This window comes from Carassius auratus, chromosome 4 (genome assembly GCF_003368295.1).
Source record: "Carassius auratus strain Wakin chromosome 4, ASM336829v1, whole genome shotgun sequence".
In the NCBI taxonomy this organism is placed as follows: Eukaryota; Metazoa; Chordata; class Actinopteri; order Cypriniformes; family Cyprinidae; genus Carassius; species Carassius auratus.
This window is the reverse complement of record NC_039246.1, coordinates 2666697-2680974: the sequence shown is the minus strand read 5'-3', so window position 1 is coordinate 2680974 and position 14278 is coordinate 2666697. Positions and strand designations below refer to the sequence as shown.

Genomic DNA, 14278 nt, shown 5'->3' with positions numbered 1-14278 from the left:
GTAAAGTTCCCACTCTAAAAATTGAAGCTGTTATTTATGGGCCACAACCTGTAAGTATGATTTATTATTTGTTGATGTGTTTTCCATTAATAGTTTCTCTCTTTATTTTTATGTAGCAGTTAATGCTGATTAGCTCCACTAGTCAAATAGCTAAATGCTAATTAATACTAAATACTTACGGCTACAAACTTCTGTTTAAACTCACCAGCAAACTTTGAATGTTAATGTTTGTTGGCGACTAAAGCTTTAATAAGGATAAAACCGTATATCAAAAGCTAACATAAACAGCAGCAGTATTTAAAAATACCAGCATATGTCAAATTTATGAGACAGGAACAAACAATAAAAACATCCCATTCTGAAAAGTCCTGTGTTTGCATACGTTCTGCTCAATCCTCATCAATTATATTCTCTCGGTCTGTTTCAGGCTCAAATTGGTAAAGCAATATTGTTGACATTGTTTACAATACACCGGAGCTGTGCAACTACCCATAATGACATGTCTTAAATTTAGTCATGAGGCAAATATTAGAGATAAAGAGATTCATGATGCAGAATGATCGAAGAAAGACTGAGATTGAAAACAGACCTGTTTGATCCTCAGTATCTTTATGTTTGAATGTTTCTTCAATCCTCGTGTCTTCACACTCCTCTTTAATAAATGCCATCTTCGTTTGTGTCTCAGTATCTTCATGTAGGCCTCTGAATGCTTCTTCCATCCTCATGTCTTCACTCTCCTCTTTAATAAACGCCATCTTTATAACAGTTTCTCGAGGATCTCAATCGCTTCACAGGAGTTTATCTGTGTGGTTAAGATAAGAATAATTAACAGACAGAACTAAGTCTCAATCAGCTCCCTATAAAACAGGGGCCCATTCTTCGTACATCTCTAACTCAGTTAGCTGGATCTGATTGTTGATGATTTGGCTTGATCTTGGATTGGTTGGTTCTAGGGCTGGGCGATATATCGAATATTAGCGATAGTATCGGAATAATTTTGACGACGATGTTCAATTTATCATCTAATGAAATCGTCATTCAGTCGGTCTGTGTTCTGTCGTGAGATCTCAACTGTATTGTTTGCATTTGCGATCGCAAAATAAATGCATTTACTCGACCGCTGAAGTTTGAATAGAGAAACATAGGCTAAGGCCAATTGGAATTACTATTGGGGAATTTCACTGATATGTTTACCAGTTTCCATATATAGAGAGAGAATGCAAAAGTCTTTGGTATTCATTTATATATAAGAAATAGCTATGTGCTTCAGCAACTAGCTCCCCATCTAATAGGGTTTTTAGTGTCAGTAGGAACATAGTTTCATGCCACAGAGCTTCTCTTAAAACCACAGACAGTTGACAGACTTGTGTTCTTAGCTTAAAAACTTGTTAAAAAATTTTAAATAAAATACTTATCCCAGTTGCAAAGTATAAATTGTGAATTGCATGCACTAAAAAGTTGACAGAATGCACTTTCTGTACTTAATTTGCACTGCTTCAGTTATAGGCCTACATGTATTCATTTAATAAAAAGCAGTAAGTGATCTCTTGGTCTAGATTTTTTTTAACTGCTTAAATAAGCTGTTTAATCTAAAAAAAAAAAATGTTTTTATGGGCAAATGAAAATCATGTTTTTTTATTATTTAAATGCAAATGCAAACATATCGAGATATATATCGAATATCATAAAAATTTTGACAATATCGAGATATAATTTTTTTTACGATATTGCCCCAGCCCTAGTTGGTTCTTCAAAGCTCATCCCAGAGTCATAGTAGCAGGTCTGTAAGCTTAAACCTGCTCAAGAGCGGCTTATTTCATGTAAACAGGATTAGATGGCATCTTTTTAAGCAGAACTGATAGTTAAAATCTGTCCCAGCCACCGCTACTTCATTACAAGAGTATCCTACAGATCCAGGGACAATAATAAAAAAAGAATAATCAATTAAAAATTAATTTACATTTACATTACATTTACATTTAATCATTTAGCAGACACTTTCATCAAAGCGACTTACAAATGAGAACAATAGAAGCAGTCAGGTCAACAAGAGAACAACAACAGTATACAAGTGCCATGACAAGTCTCAGTTAGTCTAGTATAGAACGCATAGCCAGGTTTTTTTTTTTTTATGAAAAGATAAGAAAATGAAAAGTGCTAGTATTAGTTGGCTAAGTGCTGGCGAAAAAGATGAGTCTTTAGATGTTTCTTAAAAATGAGTAAATACTCAGGAATTGAGATTGGGAGGTCATTCCACCAGCAGGGCACAGTCCAGGAAAAGGTCCGGGAGAGTGATTCTGAATTTCTTTGGGATGGCACCACAAGGCGTCGTTCACTTGCAGAGCACAAACTTCTGGAGAGCACATAAGATTTAACCAGTGAGTTTAGGTAAGTTGGTGCCGTGCCAGTGGTTGTCTTGTAGGCAAGCATCAGTACCTTGAATTTGATGCGAGTGGCTACTGTTAGCCAGTGTAACCTGATGAGGGGAGGAGTAACGTGAGCTTTTATTGGCTCATTAAAGACAACCCTCGCTGCTGCATTCTGGATCATTTGCAGAGGATTGACAGTACATGCAGGAAGAGCCAGGAGAGCATTACAATAGTCCAGTCTGGAGAGAACAAGAGCTTGGACAAGAAGTTGGGTTGCTTGCTCTGACAGGAAGGGTCTAATCTTCCTAATGTTGTATAAGGCAAACCTGCAGGACCGGGTCGTTGTAGCAATGTGGTCTGTGAAGCTTAACTGATGATCCATCACAACTCCTAGGTTTCTGGCTGTCCTCGAAGGAGTAATGGTTGACGAACCCAGCTGTATAGAGAAGTTGTGACGAAGCAATGGGTTAGCTGGAATCACCAGTAGTTCAGTCTTTGTAAGGTTAAGCTGAAGGTGATGCTCATTCATCCAGCTAGAGATGTCACTCAGACAGGCTGAAATGCGAGCAGCTACCGTCGGGTCATCAGGCTGGAATGAGAAGTAGAGTTGGGTGTCATCAGCGTAGCAGTGATAAGAAAAGCCATGCTTCTGAATGACAGATCCTAATGACGTCATGTAGATGGAGAAGAGAAGTGGTCCAAGTACTGAGCCTTGAGGAACCCCAGTAGCAAGGTGGTGTGACTTAGAAACATCGCTCCTCCAAGACACACTGAAGGATCTGTCAGAGAGGTAGGACTTAACCCACAGGAGAGCAGTTCCAGAGATGCCCATCTTTCTGAGGGTGGACAGGATAATCTGGTGATTAACAGTGTCAAAAGCAGCAGACAGGTCCAGTAAGATGAGTACCAAGGATTTTGAAGCTGCTCTTGCTAGTCACAGGGCTTCAGTAACCGAGATCAGAGCAGTCTCAGTTGAGTGGCCACTTTTGAAGCCAGATTGGTTGCTGTCCAGGAGGTTGTTCTGTCCAAGGAACATAGAAAGCTGGTTGAACACAGCTCGCTCAAGTGTCTTTGCAATGAATGGAAGAAGGGATACCGGTCTGTAGTTTTCAAGAAGCGCTGGATTTACGGATGGTTTATGGGGAGTGGGCTTACCCGAAGAGAGGAGTTGATAATGTGAGTAAGTGAAGGTATGACTGAAGAAGAGATCATTTAAAGGAGGTGGACAAGTGGACAAGTAGTAGGATGATTGGACAGGAGAATTTTGGAGACGTCCATCTCTGAGAGTGGGGAGAAGGAAGAGAAAGAGTGTGCATTGGTCATTGTGAAGTTGTCCTCAGTCTGCGGTGTGGAGAATTGGTTACTGATGGATCTTGTCGTATTTGTGTAGAAAACTGCAAAGTGTCCGCTGTAAGAGTCGATGGAGGAGGTGGGGGCGGCGGATTAAGAAGAGAAGAGAAAGTCTTGAATAGTGTCCGAGCGTCACAGCAGCTGTTAATTTTGTTGTGGTAGTAGGATGTTTTAGCTGTGAAGACATTTGCAGAGAAGGAATAGAGGAGAGACTGAGACACACGGAGGTCAGTAGAGTTTTTTGATTTCTGCCATTTCCTCTCTGCAGCCCTGAGTTTAGAGCGATGTTCACGGAGAACCTCGGACAGCCAGGGGGCAGATGGGGTGGTGCCTGCTGGTCTAGATGACAGTGGGCAAAAGTTGTCCAAGCAAGATGTTAAAGTGGAGCAAAGAGTGTCCGTAGCGCTGTTCGTGTACAGAGCAGAAAACTGAGAGAGTGCAATAAGCGAGGATGAAACCACAGCAGATAGGTGAGATGGAGAGAGTAGGTGTAGGTTCCGTCTATAGGTGACCTGCGTTGGAGTGTGTGCCGCTTCAGGAGTCAGTGTTAGGTTAGCAGTAATGAGGAAGTGGTCTGAGGTGTGCAGTGGAGCAACTGAAGAGTTGTCCACAGAGCAACAGCGCGTGTAGATGAGGTCCAGTTGGTTGCCTGAATTTAAACATAATATAATCATTTTGTGCAGTATATAATACTATAGACACAGCCAGGTTTACTCACGGAAAGATTTATTCGTCATAAAATTATTACTTAATAAATGTATTTGAGTCTTATACACAGATAATATAGAGTCGTGCATTAATTTGAGTGATGACAGATATTATTATGGGAGTGGCTTGATGCAGATAACATGATCTTGGCCCTTAACAAATCTGTTCAAATATAAAATTTAATTAACTGCTAATTACAGCATTGAAATAAAAATGTAAAGCCTTTACAAAAAAAAAAAAAAAATCATGAATATAAATAACTAGTAAACAAATAAAAATAAGTTGAAAACCATTTCACATTTAATTTATCTATTATAACATTTATGTATTTTGTTCTCTTGTCTGTTTCTTTATAAAAGTCCAGAAATTTGTCAAGTTTTTTCATCAGGTGTCTTTTTTAATTATATAATGTCATTATGTTGTTATCTTGCCGCCACCCAATCGCTGAACTGCTGATCATGGTTAAGAGTATCGATACATAACCCCTTTTAAACCAAACCATGAACACACAGTTATCTCAGATAACTCAATCCAGCCAAACTAATCATCAACAACAGGTGCGTTTGAAGAACTGAATTATCAGATCCTGATTAGAGTGGTGATATCTTCTTGGATGTGATGTTTGATCTCAGATGTAATAAGCTATGTATGAAGAACGGCCCAAACACAGCTGATCGAGCTCATCGAGGTCTGAAGACAGGTGAGTTTAGTGCAGGACTGGGGCTCTCTGGTACCAGAGTGTGTCTCCGGATCTAGAAGATTATTTATAGGGGGGCAACACCAAAGCAAGTGCCCTTCTATAGTTTCTGGGAATGTGTGGCCTGATATACAACAGTTGTGTTCACAAATAGGCTTTTGCATTGCAATGAAATAATCAATCATGTATACTGTTTAAAATACAAAGATAAATAAAAAAATGTAAATGTCCATGGCACCAAGTCAAGACACTAAAAAACATGAAAAACATAATCGGCCAAATATTATCAGATCCTAACAATCCTTTATTAATATTAAATGGCTGCTTGGCTGGTTTAAATAACGGTTTAGTGCAAGTTTATGAGTTAGAATCTCCTAACATTAGAACAAACATATCACAGCAGTGCAAACAATGTTTGTGTTTCTGTTAAAAGAGGTGTGTGATACTCTAGCAGCACCCTAGCAACTGTACAGCCAGAGCCTAGCAACCACCAGAATCTCCTAGCAACACCTCAACAACCACCAGAATCTCCTAGAAACGCTTTAGCAAACACCAGAACAAAAATCTTTTCTGACCTGACTGACCAAACTATTAATCTTTTTTAAACAAGACAAGCCAGCATCAATTTTTCTTATTGCAGTTTTTCTTAAATGATAACACAAATGACACAAAATTCATTAACAAGTCATAGTTTTCTCACAAACTGAAATGCAATCTTAAAACATCAACTTGCACAATGTTCAAACTTCCAGGTCAAAATAAAATATTCTAGTCAAAAATCTAACTTTTTCCAGTCTAAATCAGATGAAGCAAAATACATAAATAAAAATCATCATATAATACTCAGACTACAGTCTTGACAAAGAGCTATGGGCATATTAGTTTGGTTATAACCACCAAACATTGTTTATAATGTACTGCTCCACTATAAAGAGAGCTAAATAAGACGCATCTTTCTGTTACTAGTGTGGATGTGATTCACTATAAAACTCTGCTCGTTACTGTTATTAGATAGGTTATAACATTAATTTTTTTTAAGAAGTTGTATTGATGTTAACACTTTAAAAGATTAAAAACAAACCTTTGTTCAGCAGAAACAAAAATGCAAGAGCGCGGTGCAGGCTTATGACGTCACACCGCAAAGCCAAAATAAAAGTCCTGTTTACGCAAAGCAGACATCATCTTCTTCGGTTTTATGGCGGGATGTTGGGATACATTGTCGCCACCTAATGTATCGGTGACCAGACAAAACAGACATCAAGTTCAGAAAACACATTTAAACAATAAGATAAAGGACCGATTGAAAATTAAATGGTAATGAAATCTGGTTTACATTTCCCTTAATTAATTAATCTTTAATTTAAAGCTGTCTTATTTTTTGCCAGCCCACACTGCTTGCAGATACAGTGATATGTATCCTTTGCTATTAATTTCCATGTTGGTTCACCCCTAGCCACTCGCTCCTTGTCCTCTTGGTCAGCTTTCTGCCTTCTCCTTGTGCACTGCCTGGGCTGAGTAGAGCTGGATATGGGTTTGAGACACCCGTGCTTGTAGTGGAGACAGCAAGTGCTGTGCAGGTGGCACCAGCCGTGGAGATGGTGAGGTAAGGGCTAACACGTTAGGCCAATAGTGCCCCCATAATGACAGGACTCAAATATACAGAAGCAGACATATTGAGTGGTGAAATATGTGTGTCAGGTTCCTACTTGCGCATATATATAGAGAGATGAGAGAGAGAGAGAGAGAGATAGAAAATTACAGAAACTGTGTTTGTATATAGAGAAGGAAAGGCTAAAAAATAAACATAGTAATTTGTGGAAATCAAAAACTAGATATTTAATGAATACCTGGAGTAATAAATTATTAAAATACATTCAGCAAAGAATCTCTCAGCCATGACTGAAATAACATAGGGAATGAACACTGAATGATGAAATTAAATTTTTGCAATGATATAGAAAATAGAAACTTAGTTTTGGTCAATTTAGACCCATGTTATGCATCAAAGAGTTAACTAGCGTTAGTGAGTGATAATTCACTATCAAGTTAGATTGCCTTGCTACGCAAGTGTAGACCTCTTAAATGTACCGATATGAATAATCTTTATTCCAAATCATTAATTAATGTTTGTCACATATTTGCAACTTGATAAGGCTTACCTTGAATCTCCGGATAGCAGATGTCAAGTGAGTAGCAAACAGCTGGAACATCATGAAACTCATTCAGCCAATCAGCAGCGAGATTGTCATTTCAACTGATTGCTGATTGGCAGCTTTGTCCCACCTGTTAGAACATGTTTGGATTTAGTTAGGTCCCTGCTGGTCCCATGCAGCCCTCCTTCGTCCTTGGTTCCCTCGTCCAGCCCTGAGGGGGCTTCCAATCCTCCAGGGGCTGCTCCTCGAAGGTGCCCAGACTCTGCCTTGGCCTGTAGTTCACTTTAACTAGTCAATCCATGCACCTTTGTTTTCACACTTATCCTGTGTTTAAAAGCACCAGTCCCTTCAGATTGTTTAGTCGGACGTCTCCCTGGTTTCCTGTCTCTATTTTGGATTATTAAATACGTTTTTTTCATGTTATTTCCAGCATATCTCTATACTTGCCATGGTTGATATATTAGTGTGTGCTTTGCACTATTTTTCATGATTCATGATTACATTTTGAAATTTCTTCAGAAAATAATGTAATAATGGCTGTAAATATGGTTAAGATTGTGATACAACTTTTATAATTCCTGTTAAAGACGAGGGCCTTTTTCTGATCAGGTAGCCGAGCTGCGCCGCACCACGGATCTCTCTCCGTGCTACCAAGCAGGCCACCTCCACCATGGGCAGGACTATGGCAGCCATGGTGGCAGCGGAGAGACATCTGTGGATGAACCTGGCAGACATCGGGAGGAAAGAAAATGCTTTCTGCTCGATGCTCAGGTTTGGCCTTCTGAGCTTTTCGCTATTTCCGTTGAGACAGCGATTTAAGAAGTTCAGGGAGATGAAGGCGCAGTCTGCTGCTTTCAGATCCTTCGTTCTACGAAGGTCCAGGTCTGAGCCCGAACAACATAGGGGTCCTGGCCTGTTTCGATCTGAGGATCAAAGATGGGCACAGAAGGCTAGTGTCACAACTCGCGCTCCTCCCCGACCTGCGGGCAGGGGTTAGAGGAATCGTGGGTCACGAGGAGGTAAGCAGAACCTAAGGGGTATGATCTAGTTGAGCCAGCATTCTCGTCCGAATCAGAGTGATACCGAGGTATCTACTCGTTCCCTTTGGGGATTTTTAACTTCCGCTTTTATCCTCCCCTTCCTAATTCCCCTGTAACCACCAGATCTCCACCTGATCGAGGTTAGGTCGAAACCTCTCACATAACAGTCTCCTATGCTGGACCTATAATGTTTTTATGGTTCTATGTTCATAGCAACCACCTGACTGATGGTCCAGACTAAAACGAGGCGCTCCTTGAGCGGGGCTCCAGCGCAGGAGGGTGGGTATGTAAATGTAACCCTCTCTGTATATACTAATGTGTATTTAATTGCTGGTGGTTACGTGTCTACTAATAAACTCTGTGAGTTTCCTTTGCAGTGCTCAGTATTTACTGAACACTCGCCAGCACCAGCCATCCGGCTTCATGTTCTGGTATTAGGCGGCTGAGATCACAGGTTTCTGAGGGAGCCTCCTTGATCATCAGGCCTGGCACAGCACTGCAGGGAATTTCATGGATGTCTGGCCAGGTCACCCCGAGGGGTCTCCTGGCCGCTTAGGGGTGCTGTCGCATCTAGCGGGAAGTGGAGGTGGCAGTTACAGAAGTCTTCTTGTATATGCTGCCTCAGATGATGCTCCCCTCACTCGAGGTTTGTAAAATTGAGCTTGCCTCTCCCATGAGATTCAGCTCCTCTGCGATGCTTAGAAACCTATAAGTATACACGCTAAGCTTTGTGTACTTTCTCAAAACCACATGGTGGTCAGTGTGCACGTGAACACTTTGCACACTTTCTAAAAATCCACAAGTGGTAAGTTTGCACGCAAGTCTCTGCAAACTTTCTGAAATCTTGTACAATAAGGGTTACGTGCTCCATTTCATTCCCTTTCTTGAGATGATTAGACCATGGTTCCTTGGGCTCCATTCAGCCAGTGTGTGTTTGTTTATACACCTCAAGCATCGCTTTCCTCAACATGAGGGGCTATTTGGGTGATTCTCGTGGTAAGGAACACCTGGAACCAGAAACACCTGAGAAGAGATGATGCTGACCCTCAGAGGACCTCAGATGATGCTAACCCTAAATCAACAAACCAAACTAACAAATATTGCTACAAGTGTGACTGCATCATATGATAATTATTAATTATTAATATTAATAATGTTCATCGTCTGTCTGACTACGTCTTGTATACATTTTTCTAAAAATCCTGTCATAGGTGCACATACTCACAGTCACCACTTATAAGCTACTACTAAATATTGTAGAAACAATTTTCTGTAAAGTTGCTTTGTAACGATTTGTATTGTAAAAAGCGCTATACAAATAAACTTGAATTGAATTGAATTAATTTAGCAGCGCTCCCCTTTTTCCAAAAAACGGTCGCCTATGTGCGCCCTACTCTGAGCTCGGGAGACTGAGTTCACTGTTTTTTCCCCAGATCGCTCCAGTATTGTTTCCATAGATCGAGTTGATGACTCTCAATCATACTGTTTTGGGATGCACCATTCCATCTATGAGCTATCAGAGTGCCACGAGAGCCCCTCCTTAGAACAGTATTTGAGAATCCATGCTATGGTAAGTGTGCACGTGAAGTCTTTGCACACTTTCTGAAATCCACACTGTGGTAAGTTCGCAAGCTAGTATTCTGCGTTCTTTCTAAAATCCTATATGGTGAGGGCTTCACGTGGTTGCTTCATGCCCTTTCTTGAGTTGGTAAAAGCCCCGTTCATCTTGGGCACCACTCCACCTATGTATCCTCGGATACCTATCTAAACAGGGTGTTGCTACTAGAGAACTGTAGAGACAGCTCCTTCAGCAAGCTTATGCGTAAGCCAGCGGTAGACCCTGTGTGACAGGCAAGACTTGGTAGAAATGCTAGTTTCTAAGCTGTATCCCTTTAAAGGTAACTTTCCTGATTCCAAGCCTCCAGCTCTACCCTGGGCCGAGGCCCTAACTATTAAGTTGGATATGTAGCTTAGGCCTTTTGGCCGAAAGGGGTACTGTCACAGACAGCCGTCTAACGTCCCAGGGGCAACTCCCATGGAAATGGTAGAGATGGTACTTGGTGTTCACCATGATCAAAGTTCCCTCGAAAGGGAACTGTCTCAGGTTACGTATGTAACCATAGTTCCCTGAGTAGGGAACGAGACACTGTGTCCTCTAGCTCCCTGCCATGCTTCGGACGCAAGCTTCAGACGAAAGATAATGACGTGCTCTCCCGGTGCTTATTTATAGTCACGCCGGTAATGATGTCGGAGGCTGTCGCCGGCCAACAAGTTAGTGTTTTTTCAATGTATGCCTCAGACATGGGTCACGAAGAGATGTTCCCCAAAGCAACCCCTAGAGGACACATTGTCTCGTTCCCTACTCGGGGAACTAAGGTTACATACGTAACCTGAGACAGTTTTCTTTAATAAGGTTGTCAGCCATACTGTAGATTGCATAAAATTTATCTCATATTTTTAATTTGTATTTTAAGTAAGTAACATTTAGGCAGATTTTGTATTTTTCTTTATCTCAAATGAATACATTTTAATAAACAAGTAAATTGTATACATTCCTAAGTTTTAAAGGTAAAAAAAGAACACTGATATTAAATCCGTATCGGCTGATACTCAGAATTTTAGATATTGACTTGGTTCTGAAAAAGTGGTATTGTTGCATCCCTACTGCAAAGCCCTATTCAGATGCGATTAGTTCTAGAGTAGATGGTGAAATGTAATTTTAGCATGGGACGTCTGTAATATCTTGTGCCAACTGGCCATTTATAATCTCAGAAAAACAACCAGAAGTTGGAACTATTTACTACTATTTAGTTGGGGTAACTATTTACACAGCACCATCACCTCCCTGTTGTCATGTGAGTTTATTTATATATAAATATATATTGAAATTTTTATTAAATGCTTTTAATACAACGGAAACTGTATTTAGTGTGATCTCAGTTTAATAAAAACATTGTAGGCCCACGTTAGGCCTACTGTAATGATTTAATGTCAACCGTTATTCAAACAACAAATTATATAGAGAAAGCAAGCAAAGTACACAACAAGCTTTTTGAAACTCAGAATATCGGTTAAACCACTGCATCGCAAATGATTCACTGTTTCTAAGCGCTCCAATCGGATCACGTATCACGAATCACAAATCATTAGATTCAGATTGGGACTTCAAAGTGTGTATCGCAGATGATTTGATTCAGATTGGGACGTCAGAGCAGGTTTGTTGGATGTTTTTAACAGTTATTTGACCGTTATTTTATCTTACAGTTAGGTCCGCTCAAAAAAATTATTATTTAAATTAAATTATGATTTGGATTCTGTTGGTAATATAGTATAATATAATAATAAAAGTTTTGTGTCTCTAACAAGCACTCTTGACATTTTTCACGAGTTCACGCTTATAATGCACAGAGGTATGGAAATGCATATTTAGTGTGCTGTCCGGGTAAGGGCTCCGAGCTCGGGTATGGCCCGAACCTAGAGTACCCCCCCCCTTCTCCATATAGTTGTAAAATGAACTTGAAGTGAGAAGATGGGGTGGAGAAGAGATGCTGAAAAAAAATGTCAATGGATATTGGCAAGTCAGAGGTATTTATTCTGTGGTATTGATTACTTGATTGTGGTCCACTGGTGTTGATTAGGATAAGTATCTGACGCTCCTCCCGAAACTTGTTACATAATTATCTGAATGGTGTGCTGAAAACACTGCCACAGACCTGTCCCACTGCCAACACAACTGAATACTTCTTCAAGTGCCTCCACACTAAAAAAAAACACCTTTTAGACATGATTAAATATTTATGTGCTGTTGTAGATTTTCTAGCCAATTAAGAAATAAAACAATTGTGAAGACAGAGTGAAACAAAAGAAAAGTCTGTCTTGACTTTAATTCTATGCAGAGAAATTGATCAATTTACACACAGCAGAAGTCTGTGAGCAAAGAGATAACACGCAAAGCTCACAGCAGCTTATGAAGGTACTTGTAATACATTTCTTGAGATAAGGAAATAAAGTCCCTTGGGTCTCAATTCTCAACCATCCAGGAGGTTGCCTTGAGAGTCGCCCTCTTCACACCATTCTGTATCTGCAACATATAACCTGTTTTCAAAGATTTCACAAGTTATTTCTTAAGTGTTTTTCTAAAACCGTTACCTGCAGACAGACAGTTATGCATCCATATGTCGAAGTCTTACGCTACTGAGAGTAAGACTTCTCAGTAGAGAACTTACACAAGACCCATTTTTCCAAATTGATCATACAAACATATATTCAACCTTTAGACGAAATCATACTACTTAAATCTTACTAATATATTAAAATAATAATGGAGTATGAATGTGTTAATGTGATGTTTTAATTAGACTGATCACAACTGAATTGTCCTTCATCAGAGTGAATGTACAGATGATTGTCGAAATTGCCATTTCCCTCAGTATGACATGAGGTTTGAAGTTTCTTTCCAGAATGAGTTTGCACATGCCGTTTCAGGTCCGTGTGATATGTGAAACTGATGTCACACTGAAGACACTTGTAAGGTTTCTCTCCAGTGTGAATTCTCATGTGAATCTTAAGGTTTCCTTTAGCTGTAAAGCTCTTTCCACACTCTTGGCAGTTGAAAGGCTTCTCTCCAGTGTGAACCCTCATGTGATTCTCAAAGTTTCCTTTGTGTGAGAAACTCTTTCCACACTGGTGACATATAAAACAGTTCTCTCCTGAGTGACTCTTCATGTGAAGATCAAGGTGTCCTTTACACCTGAAACTCTTTTCACACTGATCACAAACAAACGGTTTCTCTCCAGTGTGAATTGTCATGTGGCCAATAAGGTACTTTTTCTGTTTAAAACTTTTTCCACACTGAGTGCATATAAATAGCTTATCTCCAGTGTGATTTCCTGTGTGAAATGTAAGATTTTCTTTTCTTTTGTAGCTTTTCCCACACAGTTTGCAGGTGTAAGGCCTCTCTCCAGTGTGAACACTCATGTGGAATTTAAGATTTTCTTTTCTTGTGTAGCTCTTCCCGCACAGTTTGCAGGTGTAAGGTTTCTCTCCAGTGTGTACCGTCACATGGGCACTAAGATTCCTTTTCTCTTTAAAACTTTTTCCACACTGAGAGCATTTGAATGGCTTCTTTCCAGTGTGAGTTCTCATGTGAATGTTAAGATTTATTTTTCGTGAGTAACTCTTCCCACACTCTTTGCAAATGAAAGGCTTCCCTCCAGTGTGAACTCTCATTTGGACTTTAAGGTCTCTACTTTCTATTTGAGTCGGTGAGTAAGTACAAGATTTTTCCCCAGTTATGAAATAATGACGTTTCTCATACTGATTCTTCTCTTCCATTACATTCGGTTCTTGACTCCCCTCTATCAGTGACATCAGGTCTAAGATGAAAGGAAACAAAAGCAAGTTAACTCCAGTTTAACAGCACCAAGACATGAAAGCTTTTAGACAAAAACACATTAAATTCAACCACTAAACAACTAAAATGTAATCTCAGAACCTCTTGACAATATTGTTAATTATTTGCTTTCTTAAAGACACATCCGAATTTACTTATCAAAGCCTTTTTAAAACCCACAATAGAGCACTTGATTGGGATCCCACTGGTCTCAACACAAATTGGTATCAGGCGGTTTTACATTTGCTCAGAATGGGAATGGGAGATTAAAATACACAGCAGTTACCAGCATTTAACAAGTAGAATGCAGTCAACAATAGTGATTTGTGCTTTTGCGATCAAATTACTTTTCGATCCTATCGAAACCAGTACACCAAATCGGACTAAATCGTTCAAAACAGTTCACATCTCGAGCTGGCACAATTTTATACTGAAGTGAGAACTGTTTAAGGTTGGAAACGTTTGATACTGAGAACCGATGAGCTGATGATACTGAGCAAGCCTGTAATTTACACAAAAGACAAAAAGCAGTTTCCTTAAGTATTTTGTTGAACATCAGAAAGTGTAAC

General features: G+C 39.8%; 3 protein-coding genes and 1 long non-coding RNA gene across 5 annotated transcripts in view; 2 read left to right on the top strand and 2 right to left on the bottom strand.

Annotated features, from left to right (window-relative positions):
- Positions 1-6340, bottom strand: part of LOC113066679 (uncharacterized) — a 30974-nt gene extending 24634 nt beyond the window's left edge. The window contains exons 1-2 of the mRNA XM_026238635.1: positions 6206-6340; positions 590-802 (exon numbers count right to left, since the gene is read on the bottom strand). Of these exons, the coding sequence (XP_026094420.1) occupies positions 590-755 (166 nt within the window). The 5' untranslated portion in view covers positions 756-802; positions 6206-6340. The remainder of the gene's footprint in view (positions 1-589; positions 803-6205) is intronic.
- LOC113066531 (gastrula zinc finger protein XlCGF57.1-like) overlaps positions 1-14278 on the top strand; it is a 1043158-nt gene that overhangs the window by 224122 nt on the left and 804758 nt on the right. The gene's annotated exons all lie outside the window — the stretch shown is intronic.
- LOC113067570 (uncharacterized) overlaps positions 6579-14278 on the top strand; it is a 15861-nt gene continuing 8161 nt past the window's right edge. For both annotated transcript variants that reach the window (XR_003279407.1, XR_003279408.1), the window contains exon 1: positions 6579-6727. This is a non-coding gene — a long non-coding RNA (uncharacterized LOC113067570). The remainder of the gene's footprint in view (positions 6728-14278) is intronic.
- LOC113066412 (gastrula zinc finger protein XlCGF57.1-like) overlaps positions 11887-14278 on the bottom strand; it is a 23814-nt gene continuing 21422 nt past the window's right edge. Inside the window, exon 3 of the mRNA XM_026238311.1 lies at positions 11887-13692. Within this exon, the coding sequence (XP_026094096.1) occupies positions 12668-13692 (1025 nt within the window). The 3' untranslated portion in view covers positions 11887-12667. The remainder of the gene's footprint in view (positions 13693-14278) is intronic.